Genomic DNA, 17,358 nt, shown 5'->3' on the forward strand with positions numbered 1-17,358 from the left:
ATCATAAACAGAAATGGAAGAACTTTTCTCTACTTAATTTCTATTGGGACAGGTGTATCTGAGCACTCTCCATGGCTGAAGGGGAAGAGAATTGGTTTGTTCATCTTTTGGCAATTGAAAAATCTTAACCTAGCTGTAAAATTTTTGTTCACTAGCAGTTGAACCCATACTGGGCCATTTCCAAAGGAATGCTGAGTCACCCATCAAATCTGTGGTATTATGAGACAAGTGTACCCCACATCAGATCTGTGGTACTGTAAGAAAGTCAGCTGATTAAGAACCATCCACATCTTAGCATGATGTGTGTCTTCAACTTTAGCGAGTTAGGCAGGACAGAGCAGAGGAACAAGAATTAATGCTTATACACCTACTATTTATTCTCACATTCTATGCGTGCATGTCATGTTCAGTGTAGGCAAACATTGCTGATTTCATTACTATGGGGTGAAATGTGGAAAACTAAAGCTCGGCAGGCAGCATGTTCATCAAGACAAAGTCAAACGTGCTGACAGCGGTGGAGTGGGTGAAAGACGGCTAGACTTCTTGCCAGAAAATAACCAAGGCTAAATAAGCAAAATCTAAACAAAATCAACATACTGATTCTGCCCACCCTTCTGATTGCAAAATTATTTGGCTATAAAGATTAAACATTCTTATATTTTCCTGTTTGTGAATGTAGTTTTGTCTTTAAAATATTTTTTAAGGTTATTCAGGAATTTATAAATTGGAAATAAGTATTTTTAATTTGGGTTCAAAGAAAGAAATGATAAATTGATTGCTACATGTTGAAAACAAACACACAAAACAAAGAACAAACCCACCTTACCCCGCCCCCTTTTGACCAAACAGGTTAAGTGTGACACATGATGTCATTTATATCATTTATATCCCAGAACTATTCTCAAATAAGGGCAAGCAAACTTAGCTTCAGTGGTTTCTGTTTGTTTGATTTTTGTAATAACAACAATGCTTTCTTTCTCAGAAGGCACAGGAAATGTCGGGTCAGTGACGAGAGAGAGCAGACAACAAACGCATAGGAACTCTGGCGTGATGAAGCTGAGGAGACTCGATGCCTGAACAATTGTCACAGTAAGTGAAAGCTGCCACTATTCCTGGTGAGTCAGGTGACTGCACAGAGTCATCTCCAGGGTAGCTCTGCTTGCGGGTGGAGACCGCGTGAGCTGTTTGTGATGGGTCTCTGGAGCCTGCTCTACATGGCAGCTCTGGGGTGCTGCTGTGGGCTACGCTGTGCTATGGTAATGACTCAATGATCTGCAGTGTAAAGCTAATTCATCTTCTTTATCTTCTATGCTTCTCCCAATATCCCTGGCTTGTGCAGCCAAAATTTCTAAGTTTCAGAAAGAATGAATCCATCACCTGGAACTGAGAGCTGGCAAATATGACGTCACTTCACTTGTGCAACAACCCCAGAGGGAAGGGGAGCCGTCTCCTGTCAGCCTGGACGGGGCCTTCTCCCAGCAGGGGCGTGGTGGGCAATCATGAGTGATAGAAAGGATCTTTCAGAGTATCAGATAAACTCTCCATACTTTTCCTATTAGGATTTTGGTGTTTGGCTACAGGATTAAACCTAATCCCAAAGATCTGGAAAGTGTCGTACAGCAAGTCACTTTTATAAGGGAGATAACCAACAACTCTGTCTTTACTCCTTTCCAAACTGTCAGACGCATGGTGGAGACCCAGCCACCTGCAGCCGACAGAAATTATACACACAATCTGCTTCCTAATGCAAGTCCTCTGACCCCAGACCAGAGCGGAGAGCCATGTACTCTGCAGCCAGAGAGCAGGGAGACCAGCAGGGCAGGGTCCCATCTGCTCCAATAAGCAAGCTACTGAGAAAAAGCAAACTACTTAAGCCTCTTCTAAGGCTTCTTTTCTCTCTGGTGCTGAAGGCCTCAATCATGTTAGTGTGTCTGCGTGTGTCTGTCTGCTATCAAGTCTCTGTGGAAATGTCCACAGGTAATCCAAATAAAAATACAATAGTATCTCACAATGTGTATTATAAAAAATTTACCTCCAGATCCCTGGGTGAAAAGTGACAAATTCAAACAAGTGGCTTTGCTGCTGGTTGTGGGTTTTGTCGTGTGAGAGAGAAAATGTGCTAAGAATCCGAGAACCCATGTCACATTATTGCTACGGTCTAGGTCATCTGAGTTAGCTCATGACTTCTGCTCATTCTAAGACAAACGAACCAAGAAGGAACGCAACGTGAAGCAGTTATTGCAGAAACCACTGCGTGAGCCCAGCTGCCCTTGTCTGTGCTGAAGTGTTTTCTTTACACACAAGGTACTAAACTACTCTGCACAGGCACTAACTGAGCAATGTCTGCTGGGCATTAGGATGAAGACGCGCTTTTCTCCACTTAATGCGGTCTGGGGCTCACAGGTAACTTGCATCAGACACAAGGGAATGAAAGCTCTCAAATAAGCGATTTTATTCCTATCCATGATTGCAGACATTTACAAAACCATAACATCTGAGTTCACCTTAAAAAATAACTTATATAAAGCAGTGATATACACAGCACAAAATAGTTCAGGGAGGGGCAGGAGCAACCTTTAATAATTAAAATGTAAACGTGAAAAAAAAGGATGGAATAAAAGTCCCTACTCACTTCTACTTAAGATGTCATGTGATAATATCTTACAATGTCCTGTGGGTCGATGCACGTATGCACACGGAGCTCTGCATACACGGTACACTCTTCCCCACACATATACATACACAGATGGTTATTCGCAGTTCAGTTTAGGGCGACTCTAATGTGCCACTCCGCACAGTTGTGTGAATCACATTTGGACCCGCTTTCTTCACAAAAGAGGGGAGAGAGCAGGAGCTAGAAGGTTGGTTTGGTTGACTGAGATTCCTTTAACTGTACACTGATGAGCAGTTTTCTTCCGTAGTAGTTCTGTGAAGGGCTGACTCACGATGGTTTTCATGAGGAGACGTGGTGATGGATCACACACTCATGGTCATGCTGGGGGAGTACTACAAGGACAGAAGAATAAATGATAAATTTTAGTTTCTATGGACATTTATGCATGCATTTTTAACCTTATGAAAATAAGGAACTATAACAATAGGTGTTTATATGGCTTTTCTTAATTGTGAAATTTTAAACCATGCCCTCTACCAAGTCCGATTCTTTCCCAGGACCTAGATAACCATCCAGTCCCTCAGACACTCCTTCTGGGCAGATAAGGGTTCTGCAGACACGTGTAACAATCTGGGCAACAAGGATGGACCACACTGAGGGGAGTCTGAGGACCAACCTTTGCTACACACAACCAAGTGAGTGGGGACTTCTCTACACTCCCAATTCGCTCTTCTGACCTTGCTATCAGCTTTTCTAAAGGTACCAAGGAGTGTGGACAGGATTGAACATATAATCCTTAAATTATAGATTTGATTAAACACAGGGAGTGCTCAGTACATGAACAGTCTAGGAAACAAAGCAACTGCCAGCTCTGCAGAGTCTCATGGGAACACCAGATGCTCCAGTGTGTATTAGCACCGAGCTCCCACTCCAGCATCAGTCCACTGCAGGAAACAGGGACTCAACTTTACAGTATGATGAGGCTGACAAGTGACCTAGGGTGAGGCTTTTGGAAATTTCAAATATTACACAATTTCAGCTTACTTAAATGTGAATCAGCACACACAGCTAGAGGCTGCCGTCATGAATGCACAGCTCTGGAGCTTCTGAATTAGGACGAGCACCTTTCTCAAATGGTAGAGGTCTACACAGGAAAGTTGCTTCTAAATTAAAATAAAAATGTGGTCTTTGCAATATTTTAATGTTTGATGGGAAAACTGCAAAAACCACTTCAAAGGGGGATTTCTATCATTGTTCTACTAACGATGGTGTCTCAGGATGACAGGTAAGTGAAGTCCAAAGTATGGTTCCACACTGCAGAGCCCAATAAGGAATTGACAGAGGGGCACGAATTTTTACAAAGTTGGTAGAATGGGGAAAAGTGGAGGGAATCCAGGCAAGCTGGGATGGACTGCAGGCATGGGCTGAGATTCACATGAGCTCAAGGGATAAGAGGTCCCCAGGTAAGCATACGTGTGATGGAGCTGGATTCTCTGAACCACAAGCCGTTAGGATGTAAACTCCAAATGCATTGCTCTGAGTAAATGTAGAGAATGAGGTAGAGGAGGAGGCTGGGAAAACAGTGGCTGGACCACAAGGCGGGGAGGGGGCACTGTCAGTTCTTTAAACACTAGTCATACAAGTAGAATCTACTTGTCGCTGAATAGCCTTGAGTTCTGTATTGTTACAAGGATGGTAAGTTAGTAAGTTAGTTTAACTGACTCTTATGTTAGATAATAGGCAACATTGGACAATAAAAAGGGAAAAAGGAAATGATTGAATTGTATTATAATCTTAAAGAATAAAAAAATTTAAAAAATGCATTCTAACGCAGAAAGAGGGAAAAAGGCAAGATGAAAAATTCAAGCTAAAACCAAATCAACACCCGTTTGCTATCATCCTTAAGGAATACTTGGAGCCACCCTGTGCTGAGATGAAAACACATCCAATTCCATGGCAATGTGACATAAAAAGTTCCATATCTCCAGTAACTTCAGCATGCAGCAATTTATTACCCACTGCCTGTGACTAAACATATTTAGTCATGTAATATAGTTATATAAAAACTATAGCACACAGTTATATCCAGAGAGTAGGACAAGCAATAAGAAAAGAGAAAGATGCATCTTTACAGCAAAATGGGCAAGAGATTTAACTCCTGCTTTCCACAGCCCTTGTAGCCACCATAAGAACTGGGAATGCCTTTAGGTGATGCTGGAACATTCTACTCTGTCCTCGCCAGTACAACAAGTCCCATATACATGTGGCTTCTAAGTTCTTGAAATGTAGCTACTGAAAATTCAAAAGTGAAAATTTCCACATTTAACATTAATCAAATATTTAAATTGTATGGCCAGATCACCAGCATTTTTTATAATAAGGGCTTTGCCGAGAGTTGCTGTATCTGTGACCTAAAGCAGCAGGTAGGTGACCTTAAAGAAGACAGGATGGCTTCCTGCAGACCTCACAGGAAACTCTTCAGAGAATCTCTGGGACTCCAGAGACTCTCCCATCCAAATATGCAGCCCAGGCAATCTGGATTTAAGACGTCCTGGAATCCTTTCTTCCTAAGTGCCATTCCAGCTCATTCATATATAACATTAGGGAAGATTATAAGATGCTTTTCATTCTAATGTACATTGTTCTGATATACATGTGCGCACACTTTGGTGTCAAGTGTTGGATCAGCTGCTATTGTCCCTTAACACTAGAAGTTGTTACAATGTGGCAGATCAAATGTTTTGAGAAAAAATCTTACAGAACAGTAAAATGTTGGTTAAGGAAGTCAGAAGAAGTTGCTTAGCCCGTAACAGAAACTGAGGGGAAAAAATTAGATGCAAGATGCTGAGGGTCAGGGCTAATCAGAAAGGACTGAAACATTAGTTCCAAGAAATAACACTAAGAGTTTACAAGAATCTAATACAGTGTAATTTCTGAGCAGTACACACAACTGCAGAATAACATGGGATTGTCTCTGGTGCAGAACAACAAGATGCATTGGTGTCTGGGTGTTCCTAGGCCACGTGTCACATGCTCCTGGAAGGTTGTAGACTGTCCGTTTCTATTACTAAATTATTTCAAGAAATGAAACTAAAGGGAATTATAAAATTCTAAGAAAGCTCCCAGAATGCAAGCAAAAGAAGTGTGTCCAGGGCCGCCTTCTTTGGAGTACTGAAGAGGTGCACTACATTTTCCCAGAAAGGAAGAGTGAGCGCTAAATGGACCACTGTGCTGAGAGACCTGTGCTATCCCTGGTGTCTGGTGCTGACTCACACCAGCGTTTCCGCCGCGCTGTTCCATCGGCACACAAGATACTGTGATGTCTGAGTCACAGTGCTGTGGTATCGGGTCATACTGTCTGGAATGACTAAGCTAGTTTGTTCTCCTCAGACAATACAATGACCCCTTAGCTACTGAGAGCACTCTTGCTTGGCTTAGGGGAAAAAGTAAACTGAAAGCTATTATTTTAAACATATGTCTACCTCACCCGCTTGTGTATCTTGAGATAGCATGTCCTAGTATGAACTGCAGAGTCTCTTCCTTCTTACCACCTGACTGATATTCCACAGAATCTATTAGATACAATCACCAATCTGAAGGGCATTTTAGATCACACCACGTTCTAAGTCTTGGCTTCTATAAACATCTTGTTTCCTTAGTGAGAAGCAGGAAATAGTTCTGAACCTCTGTAATAATGTGAAATAACTCAATGTTTGTGTCACCACCTAAGCAACTTGGGCTTAGATTCCCCACAATAGCCAAGTAGAGGATGGAGAGGAGAGGCGGAGGTGGCCCAGCAGCCTGTCATTGTTCAATACTGTCGTTCTAGTAACGCAAAGACTCATCTGGTTATAGACAAACATCATGTGTAAACGTTTTTCTCCAAATTAATGCAACAAATTAATCCAATTGCATTCGTTCTTCTTTTGGGCCATGTTTGTATCTACACCATCGAAACCAAACATTACAGCATGTGAACACTAGGGGGCAGCTCTGCTTTGCTCATTCGGCTCCACCAAGCATGTTTGTAGTGGATTTAGGCATTTTTGTCTTGGTAGAATTAAATGCAGTAGCATGCAGGGAGAGAGTGGGTAGCACACTAGCACTAAGCAGTTGTCTCGTCTCTCTGGCCTCTGTGCTGTGACCTCTAGGGAAAAGTGACAAATCCTCAAAGAGCAGACTGCTCAAAGACATGTGCTTTTCACAGTTACACGCAGTAAAACCTAGACTTTGAACACTTGTTTACTGGGATTTGTGAACTCACTAAATGGTTCTCCTTTTGAGTTCAGGGCAGTCAGGCACGGTCAAGGGTCGGCTGAGGAAAGCCTGCTCCAGCTACTCTCATGCTAAGTGTTCATCCACCCAGAAGGGCTCACTATCCTGCTGGACACAGTCAGGCTGGGATTTATGGGTGAGCAGGCGATTACCCTGCCTGCTCCCCTCCAAGGGCTTTCTGACTCTGTGCTCCCTTTCCATGGGACAAGCACAGCAGCACTGACAAACATGGGAGGGAGATGCCCTGAGTTAAAGTCATGTGCAACTTTTTCAAAACCTTTACTTTAAAAACTTAATTAACAAACCCTTTAACCTTTGAAAAACCCAATTTATATCAACTCCAGCATTTATATAAAACTATTTTAATTTAAAAAGTGATCCAACAATTACTTATATTTATGGAGTATCGTGTTGTGATATTCTGATAGTATCTTATAGACTGTTTAAATGAGTCTAAACTACGTCCTTAAATAAGGTGACTCTGCAGTGAAGTCCGTGGTGAAGAAATAAAACCTTTCTCCTGGCCCTTGGGAGATGTATTATACGTTATCACTCTCGCTGGACTCTGCAGCTCATTTCTTCCCTTTAACTGCGACTTAGCTTGGCCTTTCCTGATCCACTGGGCTCTGGCTTCCTGTAACCCAGACTCACAAACTACGGCTTATGACCAAATGTGGGGGAGGGAGATTGAGCAACAGTAAAAATTTCTCTGAATACACAGTAACCGAAAAATGAATGCAAAACCAAACACGCAGTGTCAAGCGCTCCTGGCAGTGTTCAGGCCCAGCGCACTGCAAGCCTCGGTGAAGCCTTGCCTTTGAACAGTCATGTGCAATTTTCAGAGCATGTGCCCTCACCCTAGCCAGTGCCAGCGGCTCAGCGCAGAGTGGGGCGGCTCTATGCTGGACTGGTTTTGCCATACATACAAAGTCTTCTGCTATTATAGACTTAATAATTTAATTATGGAAAACAAAACCTTTTTATATTTCCTACAGTTATTCACTAGCATGTAAGTATCAAATTAGTTTATCTTAAGATAGTCATCACCACAGAAGAATGCCTAATTTTAAAAATTGCTGTTTGAGTTAGTAACCTCAAGTTGCTTGATTTTGACAGACTTTCAACAATTTATGAAATGGTCCTAAATATCCTTCTGCTACCTTATGCCATATATTTATGAAGTGCATTCTTAGCATTGATGATTATAGGATAAAGTATCAATCATCTCTGAAAAATATGATGTTCTATGTCCTGTAATAACGAACATTCAGCCAAAGGTTCTTTATGTAAAAACACATAAGGCAGCACTGAGGAGGTAAAGCCAGGCAGATCTCTGTGAGTTCAAGGCCAGCCTGGTCTACATGGAAGGTTCCAGAGCAGCCAGAATTACATTGAGAGGCTCTGTCTCAGTCAAGCAAGAAGAAAGGAAAGAAAGAAAGAACATCCATTTCAACAGATCTTGTGTTTAATTAATTATAAAAAAAATGTGCGTACCAAAGAACTGTTTTAAAATGCATTTATGATTTATTACCAGCAGGTGCTTGATCTGTAAGTAAGTCTATTTTATACCTATATGCCTAGGGTTGCACAAATATTATGGGTTTCAAGTGGGACATTTAAGAGGCCATCATAACCACTTCTGAGGCAGGCTTTTCCTAGGTCAACAGTTGTGTAGATTCCGTGCATGAGTGAGGCCACACAGTGCTTCTTCTGTGCCTCTCTCCTGTGATACTGTCCTCTAGTTTGATCCAAGTTGTTAAAATAACAAGACTGTGTAGTCTTAAATGGAGTGGTATTCAACTACACGTATGCTCTATTTCTAATCCATTCACAGTAGGCTTCATTCCTTCACGCCAATAGGTCTATTATAGCATGTATGAATGTTAGTCTGACACGTAAACATCTATTAGACTGACAAGTAAACATCTAGTACTCTTAAGGACAGGTATGTTATACTCCTCACTTAGAAAACTTCATTTCTTACTCTAAAGCTTTGCATGCAGCACAATATATGAACTGAACTGACTTACCATACACATCATTAAATTATGTTACTTCTGGAAGAATTTAAAAAATAAATGTCTCCTATTAGATAAAGTGAGCACTGAAAATGATTGATTTGTCCATATTCCTGAAGTAAATCAGTGACCATGGCTAAAAACGAATTCCTGTAATCTCCTAAGTGACTAAAACCACGTGGTGTCTCCTGCTTTCCCGAGCTCGCTCACTGACAGCTAAGCTTTCTCATACAGTTTTATCTACTCTCTGTCCTCACCAGTCACAGAAAGCAAGCAAACCTTTTAGAGTCTAAGCTCAGGGGCAGCCTTGTTTCTAGTTGATGGAGGAGAGTTATCTGTCTATGTTTCTTTCATTGGTTAATTAATAAAGAAAACTGCCTTGGCCCTTTAAGAGAACAGAAAATTAGGTAGGTGGAGTAGACAGAACAGAATTGTGGGAACAAGGAAGTAGAGTGGGGGAGACGCTTCAGGCAGTCTCCAGAGTGAGACTCCATGCTGCTCCTCTCCGAGATGGACGCAGGTTAAGATCTCTCCTGGTAAGCCACACCTCGTGGTGCTACCCAGATTACTAAATATGGGTTAAAGGAAGATGTGAGAATTAGCCAATAAGAGGCTGAAACTATGGGCCAGGCAGTGTTTTAAAAGAATACAGTTTCCGTGTAATTATTTCGGGTGTAAAGCTAGCCAGCGGCGGGTGGCGGGACGCAGCCCCGCCGCTTCACACTACAGATTGGCGCTCCAACGTGGTGACTAAATCCACTCAGGTTTTTAACCTGAGAGGGCCTTAAATAAAGGAGAGAGAGTTTAACACAGCTTTCTGCTGTTTGCCTGGACGTGCCGTAGAGAGATTTTCTGTTTCTGCAATAGCGGCAGAGAAAAAGCTGAGTCATTTTAAAACGCGGCTTCCTGGTGCTGTGCTGCCAGTGCAAATTCTGGCTATAAACCATTTCAGTGGCTTTTATGGACTGGATGTTTGTGTGCCCGCTTGGGATCGGGGAAAAAAAAGTACTCTGAGACCATGCCGATGGCTCACTGCTCCCTGCCTGCACCTGGGCAGATGGCGGAATCAGGCTTAGGCGAGTGGGACAGCATTTGCGGATTCCTGCCGCCATAGAGAGAGAGGTGTTTTCAGACTGCGCGGTGCTCTGCGCGTCAGATTTGACTGTAACTTGGATAAAGAGTTTATGTGCTGCACGCTCAGTATCAAAATTAAACTGCTGAGTGCAGCTCCAATGTGGACTGCTGTGTACCTGTAACTGTGTGCAGCTCAGGGACACCAAATGACTGAGGCAGTAGCAGCTCTGGCTCTGCTCCGCCATGCTGAATTGTGCTGAGCTCAGACAGGTCTATCGCAATTACCATAATAACAGCGCAGTTAAGGTTTAGACTTGGCTGTAAACAGGCAGTACCGTATTACCCCTGGCGCAACTTAAGATTTTAAGAAGTGGTTAACCTTTTAAGAAATGCTCCTGGATAGTAAAAAATTACAGATTCACAATAGAAAAGATTCAGACATAGAAGGCCTTTAAATGGCTCACATAGGCTTAAAAGAGAGAAAAAGAAAATATAGAGAATAAAGTTAATGCCTTAAAAAAAAAAGGTTAAAGTCTTTAAAGAGACAGAGTACAGATAGTTATAGATTAAAAGAAGTAAAGTGATAGAGTAAAAATAAGCCACATAAAAATGGAAAATTCACAGAGAGTCTGGATTATGTATTTTGTTGTGTTTTCTTTGATTTTTTTGACTGTAAAGGAGCTAAGTACAGAGAGACATTTCATTATATGGGCTGCCAGGCTAGACCAGAATGGACATCTTAACGGTATGACTTCAGGATTTGGATCTAAGAACATGATGCTTTGGAAAAGAGTTTCTTCTTTTGTTTTCACAGAGGACGAGACTCTGTGGATTGCTTCTATCCCAATATGGTATGATAGACCACGCCCTCCTGAAAGGTTGCTGTGAACATCTTCAAAAAATTACTTCACTCAACTGCCAACTGAGAGGAACCTAGCACACAGGTTACACCATAAAAGACCTAAATAACAGCGCCCCCATTCAGCAGGAAGCAGTTTGGAGAGGAAAAAACTGCGCCCATTTTCCCAAATATTGTTTATAAATGTTCTTTTACATTTAAAGGGGGAGATGATATAGATATGAATTTACATTGGTATGGATTTTAAGGTCAATTTGTTATATGTATATGTATTTCTGATCTTGATTAAGCTATTGTGATTGTAGTTCATTTTAAAAATTGTAATGTATAATTAGGAAATATAGGTTGTTAATGGATAATCATTGATAATAGTTAAGCTTGTAGTCATGTTATTAGATTTTCTAGATATGTAGAGATATATTTCAGTTAGATAGATATTCTTCATATCTTTCAAAGACTGCAGAATATGGCATTTAATGTTTTAGTAACTTAGGGTTTTTCATGACAATGAGACACGTCTGCTCCTGGCAGCACCAATCTACTTCGAGAGGAAGATGGGCATCGAAGAGGCTACTTATGGAGTTTGTTAGCCATTTGGGCAAGAAACTGCTCTTGGCTGGACTGTTGCATAAACTGGACACAAGGAACCCACAGAAAGAGGACTGCTGAACTTGCCTAAAGGTGAGATGGTCTTTCGGGGTTCCTGATTCATGAAAGAGTCTGCGAGACGTTCTGCAGGACACAGCAGAAAGTGACTGAACTGTCTTTGGAATTTCCTGCTTCATGAAAAAGTCTGCTGGACACTATGGGCCTGAAGGCTGAAGATGGATGCCCCAACGGTACAGAGGAACTTTGGGTGACTGTCCAGGCAGCGAGTTGTCTCTGTCATTTCTAGAGTTTTATAAGTTACTTATTTCTTATTTACTTAGGTAGCATTGAATCCTTCTGGAGTCTTTGATGGAGTTGAAGAATAAATAGATAGTTATAGCTTTCCTTAGTTATGATAAAAGATAAAATAGATTTAAATATTGTAACTGTAATACTTGCTTGATAACTGTTTTGTTATATGTAATTTTGCTATGTTAAAGTTGAAGCCTTTCTTTTTTGTTTAAACAGAAAAAGGGGAAATGATGGAGGAGAGTTATCTGTCTATGTTTCTTTCATTGGTTAATTAATAAAGAAAACTGCCTTGGCCCTTTAAGAGAACAGAAAATTAGGTAGGTGGAGTAGACAGAACAGAATTGTGGGAACAAGGAAGTAGAGTGGGGGAGACGCTTCAGGCAGTCTCCAGAGTGAGACTCCATGCTGCTCCTCTCCGAGATGGACGCAGGTTAAGATCTCTCCTGGTAAGCCACACCTCGTGGTGCTACCCAGATTACTAAATATGGGTTAAAGGAAGATGTGAGAATTAGCCAATAAGAGGCTGAAACTATGGGCCAGGCAGTGTTTTAAAAGAATACAGTTTCCGTGTAATTATTTCGGGTGTAAAGCTAGCCAGCGGCGGGTGGCGGGACGCAGCCCCGCCGCTTCACACTACATCTAGTGGCAGCTATTGGTTGAGCGCAAGGAGCCAAAGAATCCACAGACAGTCCACCCCGGGCTCCATGTGGGGTGCCCGTCACTCTGCACTAACAAAGACAGATGTCAGCCACAGCTAACAGGTGGTGGTGGCTCTGGCAAAGGCGGAGTCTGGAAGTATGGTAGCAGGACTGCCTCTGCCCTCCCAGAGTCTGCCAGACTCACTTGTGGGGGGTATGGGTCATATACTGATAAAGCCCACCCAGGCCCTGCAACAGTTCCCTCTATAATCCAGCAGAGAGCAACCCTTCCCATCACTAACTGGGTTTTTATCCATAAACCGCCAGCCTGACTCCCAGAAATCCTGAGTCCATTGGGTTTTGAGGGGACTCTGAGAAACTAAAAAAATCCTCCAGTGTTTCTAGAGTTAAATAACAGGAATCATTGCATTACATGGGAACTCTTTGAGAAAGGCACTTCTTATCTCTTAGGCCTCTCAGTGTCTAGCATGCTGCCTTGGCACACAGAAGAACTTAGGAACTGCTCGCTAAATAAATAAATCAACTTTACAGCTTCACATTTTGTCTTGTCCACATGTATGAAGACCTTTCTATCCACATGTATGAAGAAGACCTTCCTATCCACATGTATGAAGACGACCTTCCTGTCCACATGTATGAAGAAGACCTTCCTGTCCACATGTATGAAGACGACCTTCCTGTCCACATGTATGAAGAAGACCTTCCTATCCACATGTATGAAGACGACCTTCTTGTCCACATGTATGAAGACCTTCCTGTCCACATGTATGAAGAAGACCTTCCTGTCCACATGTATGAAGATGACCTATAGCTCTATAACAGCACTTTAAAAATGCCATGGGCTGCAAGCTCAGGCTGACAGACCACCAATGTGACCTTCACTGCAGCAAACCCTAGTGTGTGAGGCCAAAATACACGTAGACTATTGTCACAGTCTTACTATGCCCAAATCAAGAACAGGTCTCATTTTTGCACCTACTCATTTTGCTAGGAGGTAGGACATACCAAACAGGCAAGCTGATTTCCATTTAATTTGTAACATGGATGTCCTCTACAGGAAAATTAGTATTATGGTTTTGGTAACTGCATATAAATAAATAGATCTCTTAGAACTCTTCTCATAAACTGCACTTGAAGATGCTTCTGCCTTCTAGGAGATCAGCATACTGTACACTTGGTAAACATCAGTAATAACAGTTGTAAGCATTTATACTGATAGGAGAGCTTAAGACATTCAGTGCATAATAACATAGTCAAAGAAATACTTACACTCTCACTCTGAAAAGGATTTAAGAAATTTCCCCCCATTTCACCGTCATCCCTTGGGGTGCCCGGCTGGTTACTCAGGCTCATATTATTGGGAGAATTCTGTAAACGAGATTCAGAAAAGAAGTCATTGTTGAAGATCCTCATTCCCTCCTGCACTGCAATGTCTCAAACACTGAGCACACAGCGCTGGCAGCCCTGTGCCCCAGGACAAGGCAGACGTGAGCTGACTCGCACCTTCCTCGTCCTCACGCACGCTGCACCAGAACAAGTGTCAATGCTTTCGCAAATGGAAGTTTGAGAACAAGCACAACCCCAAGTAATCTACGATAACTATCTTTTTACTCCCAGAATCAATGTTTATTCAATTCCTCACCCTCGGTGTATAGTGTTTCTAGAATTCTATAGTTAAAAACAACCAACCAACCAAACAAAACAAAACCCCAACTTTCCCAGCAGGAGGATGATGAAGACAGCCCACCCATGGATAAGGCGTGATACAGGCTAACTCCCTCACTAATTTTACTAACCAAACTTTGTAAAGATCACTGCCTTAACAGACTTCTCCCTTTAACTTTGTGTACACGTTAGAGATAATACTATTTCAATTATTTTTGTGAGTCGTAAGGAAGAAAGATCGTTACCGAGAGAAGTGCTGTAGGACCAGAAAGCTCACTGTCAGAGGGAGGAGAGAGGGACCAGCATTCCACTAGAGAAACACCCTACCATTAGTTTAAATGGACAGTTCCTACGGAAGTTCTCGGAGACAAAGCAGCTGCTATTAGCAATCAGCACGAAGTCGGCTGGGCCTTTGCCCAAATTCATTCATCTTATCTTTTCAGTGTACTCTGAACTATTCACAGTATCAGGCAGTCCACGCCAATAGGAAACACGGAATGGCATATAAATCATGTTTATAATGCCATGCAATGGTGATTGAAGGAAGCATTTAAGCTATAACTTATCAAGTTTAAAATATTCAAGCTATAATTTATCAAGTTAAAAAAATTCAGGAACAAAAACTTTGTTATTTTAATTGGAAGAAAGATATTTGGATTGCTTTTGCCCTAAACCATATGGCTTATATTTCAGTTTTTTTTAAAAAAGAAAATTACTTAGAGGATTTTAATTTACTGCAGCAAGTCCCATCACAAACACGACGTTTTATGAATGAGTTCCTAAAGGACACCTGCTTTGTGAGACTATGGCAGGCCACTGCGCCCCCTGCAGGGAGGATCTGAGAGCAAGCATCCTCTGAAGTCCATAGGAGTTCTATATGCTAAGGGCTCAGAACCACACTTGCACAGCAGAAAGAAAATTCTACCATTTCTGGTAAGTTTTTCCTTCAAAATGATACCTACCCAAGAATTCAAAGGCAACTGCACTTTGAAGTCAATCTGACAATTTCATTCCCTTTAAAATTTTTATTAAATGCATCATTTTAGATTCATTATTAGAGCTGCTAATTAATAAATTGTGCTTTGCAAACACGAATGATATTGCTGACTGTGGTGGTCTGAATGAGAATGGCCCCCAGAGGCTCATATATTTGGGTACTTGGTCCCCAGCTGGTAGGACGGTTTACAGAGGACAAGGAGGTGTGGCTTTGCTGGAGGAGGAGATGCTCCAGTGCAATCCTGTCTGCCACCATGCTCCTGCCATGGCATGGCCATGGACATCTTTGGAACAATGGGCCCCAAATTAAATACTTTTCTTTTATAAGAAACCTTAGTCATGGTAACCACCACAACCATTGAAAAGTAACTAAGACAGATTTAGTTCAGAAAAGTAATGCAAACTTTGTTCGAGGGTTTTCACTGGATATCTGGTGTGGTTTAGATAAGGGTTGTACTTTTCACATATCGTTCTTTATTCTAAAAGTTTATCTAACTTCAAGCCTGATTCCTGAATCAAAGTGTTGGTTTTATTTTAATTAATTTGTATTTTTATTTAATATTTTAGTGCAGGTATTTGAATCTATGTGTTTGTATATGCTAGGCAAATGCTCTACCATTTAGCTATACCTCAAGACCCCAAGGTATTGATTTGATAATATTTAGCATTAAAAATAACACTGGCTTTTTTTTTTTAAAACAACACTTCCATTAACAATTTCTATTTTTCATGCAATCTCTTCATAGCATGGTGGCTCAAACTCATGTTTCTTTAAGGGGGTGGGCTCTACAAGTAAGTTGAAAGGAATTTTATAAGATCACAACATAAATCAATGCAGCATTAGATCCCTGAAACCCATTCCTTCTAGTCACTTAAATGATAAGGACAAAATACGTTGCTTCATTTTTCTCTGAAGTATGGTCTGCCAAGGCTGTGAAAACGACATGAGTCATTTAAAGAAACTGAGCTGCACAAAAATCAGTGCAGCTGAAGACTTAGGCAGCAGAGCCCCTGACACCGAGGCTGTCAAGACAGGCGGTGAGTGCAGCTGGCAAGGACTGTGGGACACTTCATCTCACTGTGGTGTCATCGGTGGGATCGTCACTGGGGCACGATCCGTGCAGAAAGGGACTTAGAGCACATTTAGGAAATAGGGAGCATGACAAAGAATCCAGGATAGAATTATTTTAGCTGTTTTAATTATGCTGATGACCTTTTTTATTTTAGTAGATGGGTATGTTGCATACTTCTATTATAAGATTTAGCTTTAAAATACAATTCAGATTTTACCGATCTCATATTCAAGGGACTCTATTACATTCCCACTTACCCCTTCTCCAGTTGAAACAAAATGCTCATTAAACATATAAGAGACATCACACATAGCCAGGCAGTGGTGGTGCATGCCTTTAATCCCAGCACTTGGGAGAATCTCTGTGAGTTTGAGGCCAAATTGGTCCACAAAGTGATTTCCAGGACAGCCAGGACTGTTACACAGAGAACCTTGTCTCAAAAAACCAACAACAACAACAACCAACAAAACAGAACAAAACAAAAAATACCCATCACACACACAATTCTCCTAGCTAAATGTTTACTTCTCTTGAGTTTTGTAGCTTGCACTTAATTTTTTAGAATGTATTATTATTATGTGCATGTGTATGCATATGTGCATGTGTGCTGTATGCACATAGGGGGCATGTGTGTATGTGTGTGTGCGTGCTGTGAGCACATATGTGTGCTGTGGACATGTGTGTGTGCTGTGGGCATGTGTGTGTGTACTGCGGGCATGTGTGTGTACTGTGGGTATGTGTGTATACTGTGGACGTGTGTGTGTACTGTGGGCATGTGTGTGTACTGTGGGCATGTGTGTATACTGTGGGCATATGTGCGTATTGTGGGCATTTGTGTGTACTGTGGGCTTATGTGTGTACTGTGGGCATGTGTGTATACTGTGGGCATATGTGCATATTGTGGGCATTTGTGTGTACTGTGGGCATGTTGTGTGGGTACTGTGGGCATGTGTGTGTACTGTGGGCATGTGTGTATACTGTGGGCATGTGTGTGTGTACTGTGGGCATGTGTGTGTGTACTGTGGGCATGTGTGTGTACTGTGCGTATGTGTGTGTACTGTGCGTATGTGTGTGTACTGTGCGTATGTTTGTGTACTGTGGGCATGTGCGTGTCTACTGTGGGCATGTGCGTGTCTACTGTGGGCATGTGTGTGTACTATGCATATGTGTGTGTACTGTGGGCATGTGTGTGTGCTATGGGTGTGTGCACACACATGCTGTTGGC

At 41.8% G+C, this 17,358-nt stretch overlaps 1 protein-coding gene across 4 annotated transcripts in view; it reads right to left on the minus strand.

The window, feature by feature from the left end:
• Nucleotides 1-2,428: 2,428 nt before the first annotated feature.
• Nucleotides 2,429-17,358, minus strand: part of Ssbp2 (single stranded DNA binding protein 2) — a 251,742-nt gene continuing 236,812 nt past the window's right edge. For all 4 annotated transcript variants that reach the window (XM_038322334.2, XM_038322333.1, XM_038322332.2 and 1 more), the window contains 2 exons: nucleotides 13,669-13,767; nucleotides 2,429-3,006 (listed from right to left, as the gene is read on the minus strand). In XM_038322334.2, coding sequence (XP_038178262.1) covers nucleotides 2,977-3,006; nucleotides 13,669-13,767 — 129 coding nt within the window. In that variant the 3' untranslated portion in view covers nucleotides 2,429-2,976. The remainder of the gene's footprint in view (nucleotides 3,007-13,668; nucleotides 13,768-17,358) is intronic.

This window comes from Arvicola amphibius, chromosome 3, assembly GCF_903992535.2.
Source record: "Arvicola amphibius chromosome 3, mArvAmp1.2, whole genome shotgun sequence".
NCBI classification, from domain to species: domain Eukaryota; kingdom Metazoa; phylum Chordata; class Mammalia; order Rodentia; family Cricetidae; genus Arvicola; species Arvicola amphibius.